Genomic DNA, 18,624 nt, shown 5'->3' on the forward strand with positions numbered 1-18,624 from the left:
TACCTTATGTTGAATGTTTATATCCATCTTGTGTCTTATCTTTCCATTCCAACAATAATTTACAGAAAAATATGGCATTTTATAGATGGTTTGAATTGCGATTAATTACGATTAATTTTTAAGCTGTAATTAACTTGATCAAAAATTTTAATCGTTTGACTGGCCTAATTTATTTTTCAAATGTATCATTTAATATAGTTTTTTTTTTTTAAATCCATTTTTAAATTTGTTCAAAATATGTTGTGTTGCACTTGTTAAAATAGAGCCACCTTGTTAAACAACCATTACCTGCACTGAATTGGAATACACAGAATTACAGTACACGGCTTTAGAGAACACTGAACTTAACACGTGTATGCATAATGACATAATTTTAAATGAGTGGGCCGGTCTGAGGCATGAAATTCCAGGGCCGAAAATGAGTCCCACTCCGGCCCTGGTCATGATCGAGACCAATGTTTACTTTTGAAGTAAGTTAGACAGGCGCTTTTTTGCTTCCATTTTTTTGGAACAAACTCTTGCTGTGCTTCTTATTGAAGAATGAGTATTATAGATACTTATTTTATTGTTATGAGTGTACTTACAAATGAATGAAAGCGGATGGCAGTTTTTTTTTTTTCTTTTAAACAAACGTGCAAGTGTGGATGCAAATATTTTTTCCAACGTATTAGGGCGGGATCCTCGGTTTTAAAAAACCCTGCTAGGTGTGGACATGGCCTCAGTTAACTCTAAGGCTGCCATTGACGGTGCTCGACGCCCAATCCATTTAGACTGGGAACGTTCGTTCATTCGAAACCAGAGCATTCAGTCATTGTGTCTAATTTTCAGAGCATTTACAGGCATTTACAGCTCATATTCTGTTGAGTTTGAGTCACTGCCTATTTATTTGGGTGATTCCCAGGTCACTTCCTGTTCTGTAACTCAAAATAAACAGGAAGTGACCCATAAAATGCCCCAAAATCAACAGGAAGTAACTGAAAATCAATAGATAAATGACTTTGTATGGCCCAAAATCACCTCATTGCCTGGCATTGGCTGCCACTGACGGCCATAGACGTTCAATCCGTTTGAAGTGGGAGGGATGACAGCGAATGAATGAATGTTTATTCACTGCCACCCTCCCAGTTCAAATGGATTGGATGTCTACAAGTGATAGCTCATTCCAATTCACAGCAGACCCTTGTTTTTCTGTTTATTAGTTGTTTGTAGAATATCCTAGAATGATTTCCTGACCAATGTATCGATAATCGTTGCTTCGCTATTAGAGCTGGGAATCTTTGGTCACCCAACGATTCGATTACAATTACAATTCAGAGGCTATGATTCGATTATAAAACGATTATTGATGCACCCCCATCCTTTTTTTTTATTATTATTTTTTTTAAATGTTTTGTACATTAGTTCCAAAATTGTTCAAAAATCCTCTCAGGCTAAACCAAACTACTATTTCAGTATCAAGTTAACATATAACAGTAAACAAATATACAAAAATAACAGTAAATAAAAAACTCCAGTCCCTATTCTGTATCAACAGCTTTAAACTACATTCATTTAATTTAATGTTGTGAATCAACTGTTACAGTTGTTAAAATTGCTCCCGTTATTCCATAATTTCCCTTCTGTCTACTTTTGTCAAAGTTTTAAAACTATTTCATCATTTAAATATAGATTCAAGACAAGATTCAGCCGATTTAGGAGTATTTTAGATAAAAAGTTGATTAGGTTCGCTACAACAGAGCCTTCTAGACAGGTCTACTGCTTTAAGATGGCGGCTGTTTACTTACGCCGGAAAGTCTGTCATTTCGCATCTCTGTTCAATAATACATGTTCTAACACTGACGTCATCAGTAATTTTGCATCTAGTTCTACATATATATGATATCTACTGTAGCCGTATGTTTGTAGCAACTAGCAACTGGGTGTTGTTTGGAGCGGCTGTCAGCCGCAGTCAGGTATGATTGTTTTTTTTTCAACGGCATGAGTTGAACATGATATTTACTCTCGGTCCGTTCCTCATTGCGTCCCAAAGACCGCACTGACTGTGTTTTACTTCCGCTTTACCTGGTATAATTCAATAATCGGAATTTGGATATTTGTGAATCGTTCTCGAATCTTCCATGGCCGAATCGCGAATAATCTAAGAATCGGAAATTTCGCACGCCTCTATTCGCTATATAGTCAGATCATAGTTATCGTGAGCTTTGTATCGCAAATCGTCTCGTATCGTGAGGTACTAAGAAGTTTCCACTCCTATACAGGACGTAAGGCAATATTGCCTTTTTCTTTTGTTTGTTTAAATTTCCTTTGCTTCAAGGTTTAAACACTGCCACAATGGATTTTATTCACTAATATACTGTATGTATCGAGTTTATTCTAGGTGTCAGCATTAACAGGAAAAACACCTTTGTATTATTTAACAATTGAAAATTACACAGAAATTTATTTTTCTAGAGTGTAATGATGGAGAAAAACGCCACCAGTTCCTTAAGTTTATCAACGCTGGTACTATTTTAGCCAATCAAATGATAGTATTCCAAATTGCCCGCCCTTTCTCGTGATGGCATTAATACCCATTATAATATGCAAATGTCATCGAATCTATCAGTGTGTATGCACGTCGGTAGAATTGACATCACAGAAGTGCTCGTAAGCGGTGTCATTTTTTAGGTTTAAATGTGATTTAAACATTATTCTCGCCAATATTAGAGGTCTAATACATTCTCAATTCACATACTGTACTTAAATACTTTGAGTACCTGTCACAATAAGATAATTTTTACTAGGTGTTGTCTTTCCCTTTAAATGGGAAGTTCAAAATTTTTGACATCAGGCTTAATCTTCGAGTTAGCGAGCGTTTAGTTAGTCGGTGGAATTGATTTCAACAAATTGTGTGTAGTTTGTTAGTTATTTGTTAGTTTCAGGTATCCGGAGTGGCTAAGTTAGCACAGGTCAATTGGGCCGACTTAGTATGCCAATAAACAACATATGCACACATGAAAATCACCCCCTGCAATTAATAGTGTTGGCTATTTTTTCAGGATACATTTTATCAAAACTTACCATTGCATGTCAATGTCGAACATTTGCAATCCAGAAGCTCTGCAGAGGAGCAGGGCGGAGTGATATCACAGTTTTTTTCCACCACTGATTTTTTATGTCATAGCCAGCAAGTAACCACTTTATATTGTTCCACGTTCTTATTAGGGAATTTGTGAAAACGTTCCTTTGCCTTGTTTTCACAGCCTCTAAATGCACATTTCACCATGTTGCCGGCCGTCAGTTAACTCAACAGACTGATGCTGCATTCGAGAAAGGTGGGAAGTTTCCAACCTCCGATCTGGAATAATATCATTGGAACGCCTCCACTATTTGATCGTTATGCTGGCGGTCAAAATGTCTTTTGATTGCCAAAATAAAAAACAACTTGTCGTGATCAGTCATCTTTGCTGTTTAGATTAGCTTGGAACGCTTTGAGGTTGCAACCTGTACCCTCCGAGCGGGATATGTCCGACTTCCCACCTTCCTCGAATGCAGCATGAGCACAAGTGGCTGAAGCACACCTCTCAATTGTGGTCGTATTATGCATCTAAAAAAACAGTCCTGCAGAATAAACTGAATTACGGCAGTATTTCTTGTGACATTGTTTTGGCCGCATGGGTGTTTTGGAACAATGATCTCCATTTTGAATTTATTTGACAATGTTGGATCTGTTCGTAGATCTGTATTGTTTCTTATTGGCATGCTAAGTTGGCCCCATTGACTCGTGCTAGCTTAGCCACTCTGGAGCCCTGAAACTAACAAATAACTTACAAACTGTACAGAATTTGTTGAAATCAGCTCCACTAACTAATTAAACCCCCACTAACTCAAAGATTAAGCCAAATGTAAAAAATTCTGAAATTCGCTTTAAGCGAGCGGACATTACCCAAAGTAAAGTTGTGTGCTTATTTCAACACACAGCTTGTAATTCTCTTGTTTTATGTTCAGTGTGACACTAAACTTCCACTGAAACTGACAATAAACAGCTTGAAGCACCCATTGGTCTTTTCTTTCTCAAAAGAAGTGTTCAATAGCTGTTATTTTGTTGCTCCTTTTGAGGTCAATTGAAAAAATTGTTGGTTGAGTCACTTGCAAGTGAAGGCAATATTCTAATTCAATAAAATAAGTTTTAAAATGATCTATAAATGGTCTTTTGCTAATCACAGTGCATTACTTTTCCTACAGCATCCTACTGAATTCTCATACAAACATGATAGGTCTCAACTAGGTGAATACATTAAGATGTAAGCAGAACATTCAAAAACTATCCCATCATCCACAAGTCATTTTAAGGGGTATGTTGTGCTGTATCTTTCGCCTACTCCCCTTCAAACGCATTTATCAGAGTTCACTGTGCTTTTTCTCCATTGTCTCTTTCCTGTGAGCATTCACCCATATCAAATTTACGTTTTTGAATGACTCTTTTCTCCCTGAAGTGGCCGTACTTCAGCCATGTGGTTGTCTTGCCTGTCTCGTTTACGTGTGCTGTTACTCCCCAGCTTCCTCTGGAAACCCTCCATGTGGTTGGCTCCCTGATGCCCAAATCCGGGACTCGCTCTGTCCAGGAGTGTCTGTACCGGGCTGATGACCGATCCGTCGTGCAGGTGCTCCTCCTCATCCGTGTCGGCGTCGATGAACTTGTGGATGGAAGCGTCGTGGAATGTGAAGATGTGTGGAGGTAAGTTCTCCGGACTCTTGCTGGGTGTCCTGCTGCTCGCGGTAGTGTAGACTGACACCTCTGGGCTCTGGAGTGAGGAGCCATCTGAGATCACCCGCACCCCTGAATCCCGCCCTCCTCTGAAAGTAACCCTGACCGAGGCGCCCTTGATTGGATTGATACAATGCAGTTCCTTGGGGCTGCTTCGAGTCACGGGTGTAGCGCTGCCTTCATTCTCATTCTCCAAAGTGGGTTCCAGGCTGGGGTTTGTGCTGACCCTGCCGTGAACGGTAAAACGGGAGCTCTCTGGGAAGTCGGTGGCACAGGTGATGAAGCTGTCGATGCTGGACATGCTCCTCACGTCCGTGACGACTCCCATCTCAAATTCCGCTTTGTGCCTCCCGGATTTAGACAGATGCCCCTTTTCCTTGGTGTTGAGGTCAGGCTGGGACTGAGTCTTAGCAATATTATCGTACATCTCCTCCAAAGTGTGAGCACTGAGATGTTGAGGGCTTCCCGAAGGCTTCGCCTGACACGATTCCGGGTTGTGCTTGGGACTGTTGGGACTCATTTCCAACGTGACTTGAGGCTTCCCTTTCTGTGGGCTGAGAGAGACATGATTCACTTGAACCTTTTTTGCTGTCTTTTCATCCGTTTTTTCTACCATGATGTCCATGAGCGCTATGTCGTGGCCAAAGGCGTCCTTCATGTTCATTGAGATAATGCTGCCATTTCTCTTTGCTCTCTCCAGGGCCTCCCTCCTTTTGATTGCTTTCTCCTGCCTCTTTTGTTCTTTGTAGAACTCAGAGAAATTGTTCACAATGATGGGGATTGGCAGGGCAATCACCAACACGCCCGCAATGCAGCACAACCCACCTACTATCTTTCCTAAGAGTGTTTTGGGATAGATATCTCCATATCCCACTGTTGTCATTGTAATCGTCGCCCACCAGAACGAGGCCGGGATGCTTTTGAACTTGGTGTCTTCTTCGTCCTTCTCAGCGAAGAACACCAGACTGGAGAAAATCATGATACCCATGGCCAGAAAAAGGATCAACAGACCCAGTTCGTTGTAGCTCCTTCGGAGTGTGAAGCCTAGTGACTGAAGACCCGTGGAGTGCCGAGCCAGTTTCAAAATACGCAAAATGCGCATAATCCGGAAAATCTGCACTACCCGACGGACATTCTGGAACTGCAGAACGCTCTTGTTGGATTCCGTCAGAAAGATGGTGACGTAGTAGGGCAGGATGGCCAGTAGATCAATGATGTTGAGCGGACCCTTGAAGAACTTCCATTTATTGGGAGAGGAAAGAAAGCGGAGGAGGTACTCCATGGTAAACCAGGCGATGCAGATGGCCTCTACATGGGCCAATTGAGGGTTGTCTGTGGGTTGACCATACTCATCGGTGTCTTGAAGCTCTGGTAGCGTGTTTAGGGACAAGGCGATGGTGGACAGTACGATGAAGAGGATGGAGATAATCGCCAGAATCTGTAAATAAACACAAATCAAATGAGAAAGAAGCCAGATGTATTCCTGCTTGTCAATAAAGAAAGCTATAACTCTTTCGCCCATAATGCAATAATATTACATTACTTGGGTGCGCCACTGTCATGAGCAACATTTCACCCATATTAATAATATTAGCTGACTTGACATGTTCTCATTGTATTTTTATGGGTTCTCTGGCTTTGTCCTACAGCTTTAAAATGTACTCTTTCCACATTCACACTATAAAAGTACCGGTTCCACAGAAGACTACATAAAAGAAAAAAAGTTCTTCCAATGTGCTGCAGAGGACACATTAATAGAGTATGTCTGTTATGAAAATGTAACACTGAAGAATAAAAATTTGATAGTTTTATTGGACCGGAACCATTCGATGTGAAATGAAGGCTCATGAAAATTCTGAAAGTTAAAAAAATTTTTTTTTTTTTTTTAATGTTCTGTAAATGTAGACTATGTAGATGTTGAACAGGGAGTTAAGATATTTTTGACAGCGAATGTTATGATTAACTCTACTTTTGGAAAAAGGTAACATCATTGTATTTGGTATTGTTTGTTTTTGATCTGAAATTATGTGTCAATCAAACGATCAAGTGATCTAGTTAATTCTCAGTAAACATGCTTCCTGCATTTGCAATTTGACTGAAAAAAAGTCACAGAATCATCCATCCATCTAATTTCTGTCAAGATTAATCGATATAAAAAATATTTTCATTTTGTATAGTACCTTTCTTCAATTGAGTTGTCACTAGCTAATAGCAGGACACAAATAGACAATTATTCATATTCACACTTATATCACAGGCTAATATTTTCATCTTTTTGTCATCAGCGCAAATGACTAAAAGAAAAATACAAGCAGAGCCTTCACAATTGTACTACAATATACAGAGAGTTTGTAGTATTTTTTTCCTCATGCTGTACTGCTTTATATTTGTTGGTAGCCTATTACTTTTCTATACAATGTACCACAATATTGTTAGAAAAAAAATAATACAGTATATTGTGCAAATTATTTTAATAGCATGAGTGATCACAGGAAACATCAGCATAATGTTGGTATCACCAATGCACCCATTATCTGTACAGCTTATGCTTCAACAAGGGTTGTGGCTTGCATGTTTTTGTAGCCTTGCAGTGCAAGACGGTTCTGCCTGATTCATCATGCTGTAACATTTTGACAACCTCAAATGTCCAACCAGCTCTTGGCCTTCTGTGTTCTGTCCCAATCAGGGGAAAAAGACGGGAGTTGCAGACATGACATCGCCAGGAAGTGACTATCTGCTTGAATACAATGGTGGAGTGCAAAGCGGTTCTTGTAGATAAGGGTAATTTCTGAAGTTTTGTCAGAAATACACTCAATGTCCTCATTAAAAAAGAAGCAAAGAATGTTCCTGAAAGCTGTTTTGACAGGAAACAACGTTTTTTGCTCGCCTCCGGAAAAAATGTCATATTGTGGCTTAACTCATTCACTCCCAGCCATTTTCACCGGTGCAACCACCTTCGCTCCCGGCCGTTTTACTGGATTTTGACTGATTTTGCAAGGCTCACAGAAAATTCTGTTCTATTGCTATATAAACATGGAACCCACCAAAAGAAAGATTAGACTCTCTTCTTTCAGCAGGGAAAAAAAGGTAGTTCATATCGTTTTCCATTCTTTAGAAATCAGCATGCAGCAATCAGCAAGCAAAAAATAGCTCAGTTTGAGCAATTTTCCAATTTGTGATGAAAAAAGAGAAATTGAGCTTTTTGTAAAAGCATACATTTCAAACATAACAGCTATTTTATGCTTTTGTGACATTCCAAACATCTGAATAATGTTTTTGTTTTACAAACTAACGTTAACAACAAGACAAATAGAGCTTTTGTTAGCAAATTAACAATTTATTTACACATAACTAAACTACTGAACTGAGAGATGATGCTGTTGTGGCCGCAACAGCCGCGGTAAACTTTTCCTTCATCGCTGTAATATATTGATAGGATGATCTATGTCATCCACGATTGGTTCACCCTGGGAAGCACATCCTTGTTTGACATGTCATGTCTGGGTCTGCGGGGAATATATTTTTATGTTTGATGTGTGCAGCGCAGTGCAAAGTAGTGAGATTAAAGACGTGTGCTACACGGTGTTCACCCACAACAGCCTGATCATTTTAATATTTATAAGTGTAACAAATACACAACAATCGCCGCTTGTCTCATCAAGATGGATTTTTTTTTTCATTCTTTCTTTTGTGTTGACCACTGCCTCGTGGCGGAGTTCGCCTGGTGATATTATCTGGGGCATGTTGTGTTTCTGGGGGGGAACTGGTTTGGCCGTGCGCGTTTCCAGCTGAGTCGCGGGACACTGGAGGGTAGCGGGGGACGCGAGCGGACGAGCACGGCGGCGTGGGCTCTGCTCAGCGAGCAGCATGGACTCAATGGCATCGTCCGCTTCACTGGTGGTCCCGGTCTTCCTGCTTGGACTTCTCGCGCCTGGCGTCCAGGTCGTCCATTTGGTCGTCTTCTGCCAGAGCCCCGGCCGTTTGTTCCGTTGAATTGGGTTGCGGGTCTTACAAAATGCGCTACTGCCCTCCAGTGGCCAGTTTTATTGCTTTAAAATGGATTTTCAGCATTGTGCTTTGGAGCTAAGTTGCCTGAGAACCTGGCGATGTCTCTTGTGAAAAAAACCCCTTAAAAGACGTAAAAATACGTCTTTGGGACACTGAAACAATTAAAAATAGAACGTATTTATACGTTTTTTGGGAGCAAATGAGTTCATGTGGATTGGTCGGTGTTGAGTGTGATGAGGACAGCCATCATCCAATCCGCAGCCATATACGTTTCGAAGGTTTCTCCGATGAAAAAAGTTCTCACAAGAAAATCTGCCGTGCGCCTGTCTTCCGGGAAAACAAAGAAACTGTGGCGCTGTCAAAATGGTTGTATTTCGAACACGTCGTCGGATGTAGAAACAAATGGCGAGTTAAATCTTACATCGGATGTTGAAAAGATCGTGTGTCGAAGCGATCGAATGTTGAGGTACCACTGTACTACAAAATTTGTGTAAGGCACTACATATTAAAGTCCCTAACTTAGATTCCAAGAGAGTTTAATCAGTGTGTTAGCAACAATGTATGAGCAACACTGTGCGTGAGCTAACAAAGAATAACTAGTGTGCTACTACAGTCTGAAGGCTGTGACGAAGAGCGTGAATGTCCTCTTCTGGCTAAATCCTCACGTATAAGTCTGCAATTAAATAATTAACCTTAATACAAAAAAAAAACCTAATTAATATTGGGGTCAGAGGATTTATGCGTACACATCAATACAATTTTCCTAACGAATTTCATCGTGATCCGTGCACGAATAACAAAGGAAAAACATTTGTAAAATTGGAGCTTCTGTACCTGCGATCTGTGTTCAGCTTGTCCGTCTCAAAACCTTGAGCCAGTGCTCGACAAACCATTTTGAAGGCCGTATTTATCATCAACACACAACAAACAAGCAAATTTGAACCAAGTTGTGCATCATGTCTGACAATGATATGATATGATATAACATGATATACAGTATATGCCAATGATAATTGGCATGCTATGAGACATGTGTGATGCCCCTCAACTACAAAGAAGGGGCTGGAACATATGGGGACCTACATTCCACGCTTTGAACTGCACTTGTGTCAGTCAATCCCATTTGAGATGGCAACTAATAAAATCTGTTATCAGTTCATGACCTATTAAAGTTCTCTCCCCAAAGCACTGATCAAACCTGGCAGATTTAAAAAGAAATAAGGCCAAAGCTAATATGGTCTCTTGGCCACACGTATTATACTTTATTTTTGCTCCTTCAAACTCAAGGACGAAAATAGTGAGCGAGGAGGATAAAAGGAAATTTTACTGATTTGTAATCAAACATGCTGCATAAAATATTTCACTGGAATTCTCTCACAGAAATTGTCGTCATCCTGCGCGCACACTCGGTTGTAGGCACGCTAGTATTCTACAATAATTAACAAGCGCTGGCATGTAAACATTATTTGTGTGTGGCTGTACTGCTGCGGCCGAAGATCATATAGGTGGCATAGTACATTACTGGCTAGTACGTCGCTTCACAGTTCTGAGATCAAAGGTTCAAACAAGGGCTCCACGCTTACTGTCTGGAGTTTTCATGTTTTTTCCTGTGACTGCGTGGTTTTCCTCCGGGCTTGCCAGTTTTTTCTTGAAGAAAATATAATTTGTTATCTGGCTGAACACTTTAAATTGTCTCTATATAAACATAGATAATCATGACAATATATTAGAAGGTAAGACTTGCTCCTGTTCATATCAGCACTTGGCGATGTATGGTCGCGTACATTTTGACCAGACACTAGTACATAAATTATCTATTGTTGTAAAATACATTGTGCATTGTACAATACAGAGTGATCCCAAAAAACAGGAATATTTAAAGTGCGTATTGGCAGGCATGAGCAAGTGGCAGCACTGCATGACATTGACCTTGAACAAGTAAACACTCTGCCATTTTAGTAGCCATGGTGAATTCGGGATAAAATTTCACAATACCCCAGCTGAGATGTTGCAGCGGTCAATGAGAAATCTCAACATCAGTTTTCAAGAATGCATTCGTACAGGAGGACGCCATATAAAGGGCTAAATTAAAAAAAAAAAAAAATCCATCACTTTTTCTTAAATGACCTGTTTTAAGGTTTTAATTACAATGAAGAAAATATTTTTCTAACTTCAGTCTTGGTTTTATTGGATTCTTAAAAGGTTTGCGTTTTTTTTGTGTCACCCGGTATATGCAATACAGGCTGCCATGTGGCCCTTGCAGCCACAAGATGTTGCTTGAGGCCACTGCCCAAAGGATAAGAGTCAGTGCTATCATCACTACAGGTAGTCCCCAGGCTATGAACGAGTTCTGTTCCTACACTGGCGACGTAATCCGAATTTCCGTGTAAATCAGAATTAACCCTTTAAGTACCCCTGGATCCCAAAATGACTATCAAGAAAGTCCATAAGTATTGTATTTTAGTTGTTATAAGCTCATTTTGTCCACAATTTTAGATTCGTTTAATTTTTTCTTTTATCGCAGACAATTGTTTTAGGTTATTTTATTTACCTGACGTGTTTCAGCGACTACTTCCGCCTTCATCTGAGTGTCACTGATTTTGGGTGAAGTCAGGTAAAGAAAACAACTTAAATCTGTTTGAAAATTGGAAATTATTGTGCAGTAAAGAATTGCATCAACCGATCGAATAGAAAGGAGAATGTACAGCTCGACGGAACCCCATTGAGTTTCTTCCGGATCCCTACATGGAGAAAAGGCGAGGGAAAGGTCATATCAGAACTTACCAAACGTCGAAGAATGGCATGAGTGGCCTCGATCAGAAGGAAGGGCATAACGTTTGATTCTCCAGTTACACACAGAGTTTGCTCAATGCACTTCCACTCCGGTAAGTTAATTTTGTTTGTTTACGCAAATTTTGGTAACTTTATGCCCTAAGTCGGCCTGTTGTTAGCTATAGCTACAGCTAAACAACTAGCATGCATATATGTGCATTGTCTTCATAAGACATACAGTGCTGCTCAAAAGTTTGTGAACCCCCTCAACATTTTGGAATTTTCTATTATTTCAACCTGATTTCCTAATCAATCAATTCAGTAGTTTTTTTTTGTTTTTTTAACAGTTGTGTTGTCGAGACTAAATTAAAAAGAGTTTTCATCAACTGATGTAGGTGCAAAATTGAACTGTTTGGTCACAACCAAAACCGCCATGTCTGGCGAAAAGTCAACACTGCATACCACCAAAAGAACCTTCTCCCAACAGTGAAGCATGGAGGTGGGAATGTCAAGATCTGGGCTTGCTTTTCATCCTCAGGACCTGGACAACTCCACATAGTCCAGGGAATCATGAATTCTGAGGAATATTGTCAAATCCTAGAACATAACCTGACGCCATCTGTTTTGAAGTTAAAGCTTGGCAGAAGGTGGATCATGCAACATGATAATGATCCAAAGCATTCCAGCAATACAACCAAGGAATGGCTGAAAAAGAAGAAGATTCGTGTTCTGGACTGGCCCAGTCAAAGTCCTGACCTAAATCCCATTGAAATGCTGTGGTGGGACCTGAAGCGAGCAGTTCATGCCAGACGCCCATCAAACCTCTCTCAACTGACTGCGTTCTGCAAGGAAGAATGGGCAAAAATCCCCCAAAGTAGATGTGAGAGGCTGATTAGTCACTACAGAAACCGTTTGGTTGAGGTAATCTCTGCAAAAGGAGGCGCAATATCCTATTAACTGAAGGGGTTCACATACTTTTGCACACATGATATCTGAGTTTTTCTTAAATCAACCACTTTTGTTAAATAAAGAATGACAATATAACTATTTCTTTTGTTTCAGTCCATTATTTGGAATGTCAGTATTGTGGATTTGGGTATAACTTAACATTTAATAAGGTTATTTTAGTTTTTTTTACAAAAAATCTGACCATCGCTGTGGGGTTCACAAACTTTCGAGCAGCACTGTAATTCCTGTCGTTGCTAAATGAAAAAGCTGCAATATGTTGACGTGAGAGAGCGGCAAAGAATTTGTACACAGGCTACATTTTCTGCAACAAAAAATTTGTACATCCGTGGTCACAGACTAATGTAAACACACATTGCATACCTTTGCTAGAAATATGGTGTTGCCGTTTGCTATGGTCATAATGTGCAGGTCCTGCACCCATCCGCAGCAAAACTGTTCGTAGCTTTGTAGCGATTTGTAGTTTCGGAATTGCTGATGAGTGTAGTAATTTACACCAAACACAAAATACAGCATGATGTCCATTTCGCGTAGTGGTGGAAGCTTGTCGACATCTTTATTCCATTTGTGTTCGGCTTGCTCGTAAGGGTCAACATTGTTCACATCCTTAAAATTGCTCACATATCTGTCCTTCGCCGTGGTAACAAGTTTGTCTCTGTATCGAACTGGCAAGTTTTCCTTACTTTTTTCCAACTTTGGCACTCGTAGTTGAATTGTATTTGCCGTTAAGTTTAAATGTCCCGTGATGCAGACGTGCTTCCAAAATGGCTGCGTTGTCGCAAATCTCGCATGATCCCGTGCTGCTGTGACGTAAACGCTTGAGCCTGATAGTATTGCATTTTATTTATTGATGGAGGATTCACTGCCCTCTGGTGGCAGCATTGGGTCTGGCCGGACTGCCCCCTTGTATGACTGAAGAACAGACTCAGACGTCTGACTTGGATAAAGGATAGCTGCGTTATGGTTTGGCCCATATCACACTGTAAGGTGTTTCAGCTAATATATGGTTGTGTACGCATTTGTAATTAAGTTTAGAGCTACAGGTTGTTGAGTTATATGTGAGCGATTTGCTATTAGAATTGTAAATACGTTAACATTCGTAGCATTTAAGATAGCAGACTTTTATTTGGCAAATTAGGCTAATTCAATCTACTAAATTTACATATTGATTAGCCTAGATGGACGTTTGAACACCGATTGTTTTGTGTCAAGTGTTTTATTGTCAAAATGCGTGTCGTCTTGAAATTAATTGTTCATATGTGTGTTACAGCTTTACAAATTGTCAAAAGTGAAAGAAGTAAAAAGCTTTAAAAAGCACAATTGCCTTGTTTGCTGTCTGTCTATCTGAACTTCAAATTTAGTGAGGGCAGAACACGTCATATTAATAAAGTAAAAAACAAGCTACTGTGAGGTACAATAAGGTGCTGTTTATGCGATTAAAAAAAAAAACAAAAAAAACGGCTGGAACAAAATGGTGGACGAGACTCCGGCATCGTGAAGTCGAAATCTCGTAAGACGAGTACTTCGGGTACATGTATTTTAATATTTCCCCAGCAAATCCTGGATATCCATAAGTATTTGACAGCTTTTCCCTCATAATGTTTACAGTTGCATTTGAATTCTACAAGGTAACAACAAAGCACCATTTTTGCCTAAATGAAGCATCTAAACCCACTTCCGTAGAGTTCCTTGATACCAGCAGAACATTCCTTTTTACACTGTTTTATATATTAATCTTCAGGGGTTACCAAATAGTATTGTGGGTTGTTAGAAAATTCGTTTATGAATTTGATTCGTATTCCTAGAACAAAAATTTGATTATAATACAGATGTGGTTAGTAACGTGTTACATATACTCTGTTACATTTACTTGAGTAACTTTTTGAGAAAAATGTACTTCTAAGAGAAGTTTTACTAAGCTAAGTTTTTACTTTTACTTGAGTAGATTTGTAAAGAAAAAAACGCTACTCTTACTCCGCTATTTTGGGCAACACAAGAGTCGCTACATTTTTCCTCTTTATTCTTTAACCTCTCTCCCAGTTTTTATTTGGCACCGAGTGACTACGGAAAACCGTAGATATGATCCTTTTAATTTCATAATAGGAACTATGAAAGAAGTACAATATTCACTATTTAAGCTAGGAAATATTTTCTCCACCAGGGGGCACTCATGCTCTTTGGACGAATAATGCTTCATAATGTAATCTTTTTGTCTCTCGTCAGATTTGATTTTTGATGAAGGATTTTTTATGGGGTATTTCTTCGGCTTAATGTGGTTATGTATAGGGTTATGTACAATATCATTGTAACAACAGTCCATATAGATAACTTTGTGCTCAGAAAAAAATACCATTGTTTAAAAAAAAAAAATCCAACAAAAATATATGCAGTTACTCACAATGTTACTCATTCCTTTAGTAACTTTTTTGGATGACTACTTTTACTTTTACTTGAGTAATATTATTTTGAAGTAACGCTACTATTACTTCAGTAAAACTTTTGGCTACTCTACCCACGTCTGATTATAAGTACAATATATGGTATGCTGATCAGATCAGGATAAAAGTAAGGAGAGAAGCCCAGAGATGTCACTGCAAGCCGATAAATAATAACCCATTTCCAGACTGTACGACTGACCAATGTGCGAATGCAGCTAACAAGCACACAATCATTGACTACCGTAATTTTCAGACTATAAGGCGCACCACAATATAAGCCCCCACGCACCAAACTTGACACAAAAACGATATTTGTTCATAGATAAGCCCCACTTGACTATAAGCCGCAGCTGTTCTCAATGTATTATGGGATATTTACACCAAAAGATAACCGGTAACACTTTATTTGACAGCGGCATCATGAGACTGTCACAAGACCAACCACCATGAAGCTTTGAACCAATTGGCTGCAAAGCTTTATTGCTTCAAGAAGTTTCATTTGACCATCACTGCTCCCTTGGGGGGAGACAGTCAACCTCTGCTGCCACTTGCTGTCAACAATGTTGCTGTCCAACATGCCTCTAAGCATGCATTGCAGCGCTGCAGATGTAAATAACCATCAAAATTCATGTTCTATGCTAATTATTTTCAGTTACTGTTATGACTATTTATGACATGACTCCCATATGACACTTTCATGAGCAATAATGAATACTTATAACAGATATCATTTAGTGTCATCCGGCAAATTATCTCACTTTTGAATGGATGTAAAGGATCCGAAGTGGACTAAATTGAAGTTAGTGATATGATTTACCGGATGACAATTCATGAAATCTGTCAAAAGCATTCAGTAATGCCCATGATAATGTCATGTCATTATTATGAGAGTCTTATGACAGTCTTATGACGCCACTGTCAATTAAAGCGTTACCTATTAACCCAAACAAATTAATAAACTGCACTTGACTATGAGCCGCAGGATTCCAAATGAGGGAAAAAAGTAGCGCCTTATAGTCTGAAAATTACGGTACTTGGTGTAATTTTTGGATATCATGGCATGTCCACAAAACGATGTTATAACGTGACCTGACAGTTTGTGTACTATGCACTGCGAAGTACCAGTAAACGGTAAAATAAGACAAATTTGTTTCTTTGGTCTTGTCAATGTTTTTTGTTGCTTACTATTATTAAGTAATGCATGGTGCTTGTTCGAATTTCATACTGTGGACTTTGACAGAATCACAGGTGCAATGAAATACTGTAGTAGTACAATCACAACCGCCCCCTTTTGTGATATTTCCTAAGTATATGTCAATATTACAACACAAGATTTATGGGTGTTGGAGGAAACACATTTATGATTTGGTCCTTGAGTTGAGAAAGTTGGGGAAAACCCATCAGAGTGGTATTGATTTTATTCCCAAGGTGTGTAGAGAATGACTAGCGGAAACCTTTGAGTCATCGTGTAATGATCTAATCTGCTGAGCACCATACCTGGTCACGGTGCCAGAGGTTAAGCAGATTACTGATGTAATTTGTGCCACACCCATCAGTCCTGTCCTCAGTCTACAGTGTGAAATCTAGTACAAGGTCAGTGAGGATGGCTGCATACCTGACAACGGTGGGCAGGATTATTTTCCCTCGTAAACGTTCATAAACATTAATTAATCTTGACAGGTGAATCTTCCCTCAGCCACCTTGACCTTTGCAGGGAGCGGGCCTAAAAGCTAGGGAGACTTGGCTAAAGTGGGGAAAGACTCGGTCTATTCAAATAGCCATTTAAAGACCCGTGGTAATATTTGAACCCGAGCAGGACATTTCCTGAAAATAGTTCAATTTGGATCTCAAGAGAAACAAATGATGGATGAAAAGGCTCACATTTGACTCATTAGAGGTCCCTCTCGAACCACTGAATAATCACACCCGAGGGAGTAAAACAAGTCAACGTGACACATTAACAGCACCCTGAAAGGTGACAGGCCAGACTCGGAGTCATCACTTTGGGCAATATGTGCGGCGGTAAAAGTCCAAACCTCCACAAGTCCTGAAGGAATACCAAATGCAGTATAACAACAACAAACAGCCCAGCATCCCCTCCTCTAATGTGGGCTGTGCAGCAGGAAGCTCGCTCATCACGTTGGGTCTAATCAAGCTGAACGCATGGCGTAGGCTGCCAACCTAATGAATCAGGCTGAATGCAAACGACAGCGGCGAGACTGAACAGAGGCGTGTTTTGTTCACAGAACAAACACCTGAACATTCACCTTTTCCATCTCCACGCCTCACTTTTCCCCATGCTGGTAGTAGACATGACAGAGATAAGATAACACCAGTGAGATGCAGAATGAGATCAGACTCAGTCAAGCGTCAAGTCTTTTGAAAAGAGAGAAGGCACACCCTGTGCTCTGTGTTTGTTTGTTGTGAATTTTGTCATTAGGCAATTGCACATATTTAAAAATGCACCGAAGTCTTTTTCATGGAGGTCTTAAAATGTCTCTTAACACTCCTGTTATGTTGACAGGTCAAATTTGGTTTTAAATTTTAACACATCTTTTAAAATGAAATTGCTATTTGTGATGTTTTTTGCCCATTTGTTTACTCATGGAGGTCAAATTGACCTGTTTTTTTCTTTTCCCCTATTTTAAAAAGTCTATTTTTTATTTATGAAACACTTTAAACTAGAACTACCAAGGGTGGATCAGTTGATACAAATCACTTTTGCACCCAGAACAGGGTCATCTGATTCTAATCAGCATATCTTTAGTGAGCTTTGAGGTCCTCATTAGTCATTCCCATTTACACTCGCAAAACCTCAGGGTTGGATTGCTCCAATTTGCATCTTGAATTTTTGCAGGGCAGGACTGCCTTGGCTTTGTCGGACAGTGGACCACTCAGGCAGGCAATCGGGCGGACAACCCTTTTACTGTATGTTTTAGTGTTTGGTAACTGCTCAGTATGGTTGTCTAATGTGATCGAATTGTGCACGATTTGACAAAATTGGGAAGATATCAGAGCTCTGTTTTTTGCTGGGGATTTGTTGCGGAGGACTGTCTGACATTACAGCATTGAGAAAGAACAGCTGTCTCACTCTCTCTGAATATTTAGTTGCACTGTTTCTATAATTGTCATATTGCTGATGATGGATGGCTGATGATGCACAACACAAGTCATGTTTTTCACAAACAAAGCTTTTTATTCAATAAAGAAACGTATGTGAAAGAGACAACAAAAGAAACTACATAGGGATGGTGTAATAAAAAACAAAGCAAAAAGGCAAAAAACAAAACATTTTTAATGTGGTGACATATGACACTTCGCCCTTTTCCCGGGGCTAGGTGTTGGAGATTGTTGCCGAAGAATTTTTTCCTTCTGCGTCATCTTTGCGCCCACATAAGAGTGAGCCAATTCTTTTGTAGACCCACCAAGAAGTCCACTCGTCTTTTCTGCCTTCCGTTGCATGCCTGATACAACACATATCCATTCAGCCCTGCCATGTCAATCATATTGTAGAACACAGCGACTGGCCATCTCCGTGTTCCTCCGTGTTTGAGAAAGCCAAGGGAGCCCTGGATTTGCAAATATTCAAGATGCTAATTGCAGCTATCCAGAGTGAAACCCCCCTTCACACCGAGGCAGCGACTCCACAGGAGTGTGTAGGAGGGTGGTCTGCTTGATTGCTTGTTTGAGTGG

At 39.8% G+C, this 18,624-nt stretch overlaps 1 protein-coding gene across 1 annotated transcript in view; it reads right to left on the reverse strand.

Annotated features, from left to right (window-relative positions):
• Positions 1–1,370: 1,370 nt before the first annotated feature.
• Positions 1,371–18,624, reverse strand: part of LOC130921451 (potassium voltage-gated channel subfamily B member 1-like) — a 127,621-nt gene continuing 110,367 nt past the window's right edge. The window contains exon 3 of the mRNA XM_057845365.1: positions 1,371–6,185. Coding sequence (XP_057701348.1) covers positions 4,443–6,185 — 1,743 coding nt within the window. The 3' untranslated portion in view covers positions 1,371–4,442. The remainder of the gene's footprint in view (positions 6,186–18,624) is intronic.

Source organism: Corythoichthys intestinalis, chromosome 9, assembly GCF_030265065.1.
Source record: "Corythoichthys intestinalis isolate RoL2023-P3 chromosome 9, ASM3026506v1, whole genome shotgun sequence".
Classification (NCBI taxonomy): domain Eukaryota; kingdom Metazoa; phylum Chordata; class Actinopteri; order Syngnathiformes; family Syngnathidae; genus Corythoichthys; species Corythoichthys intestinalis.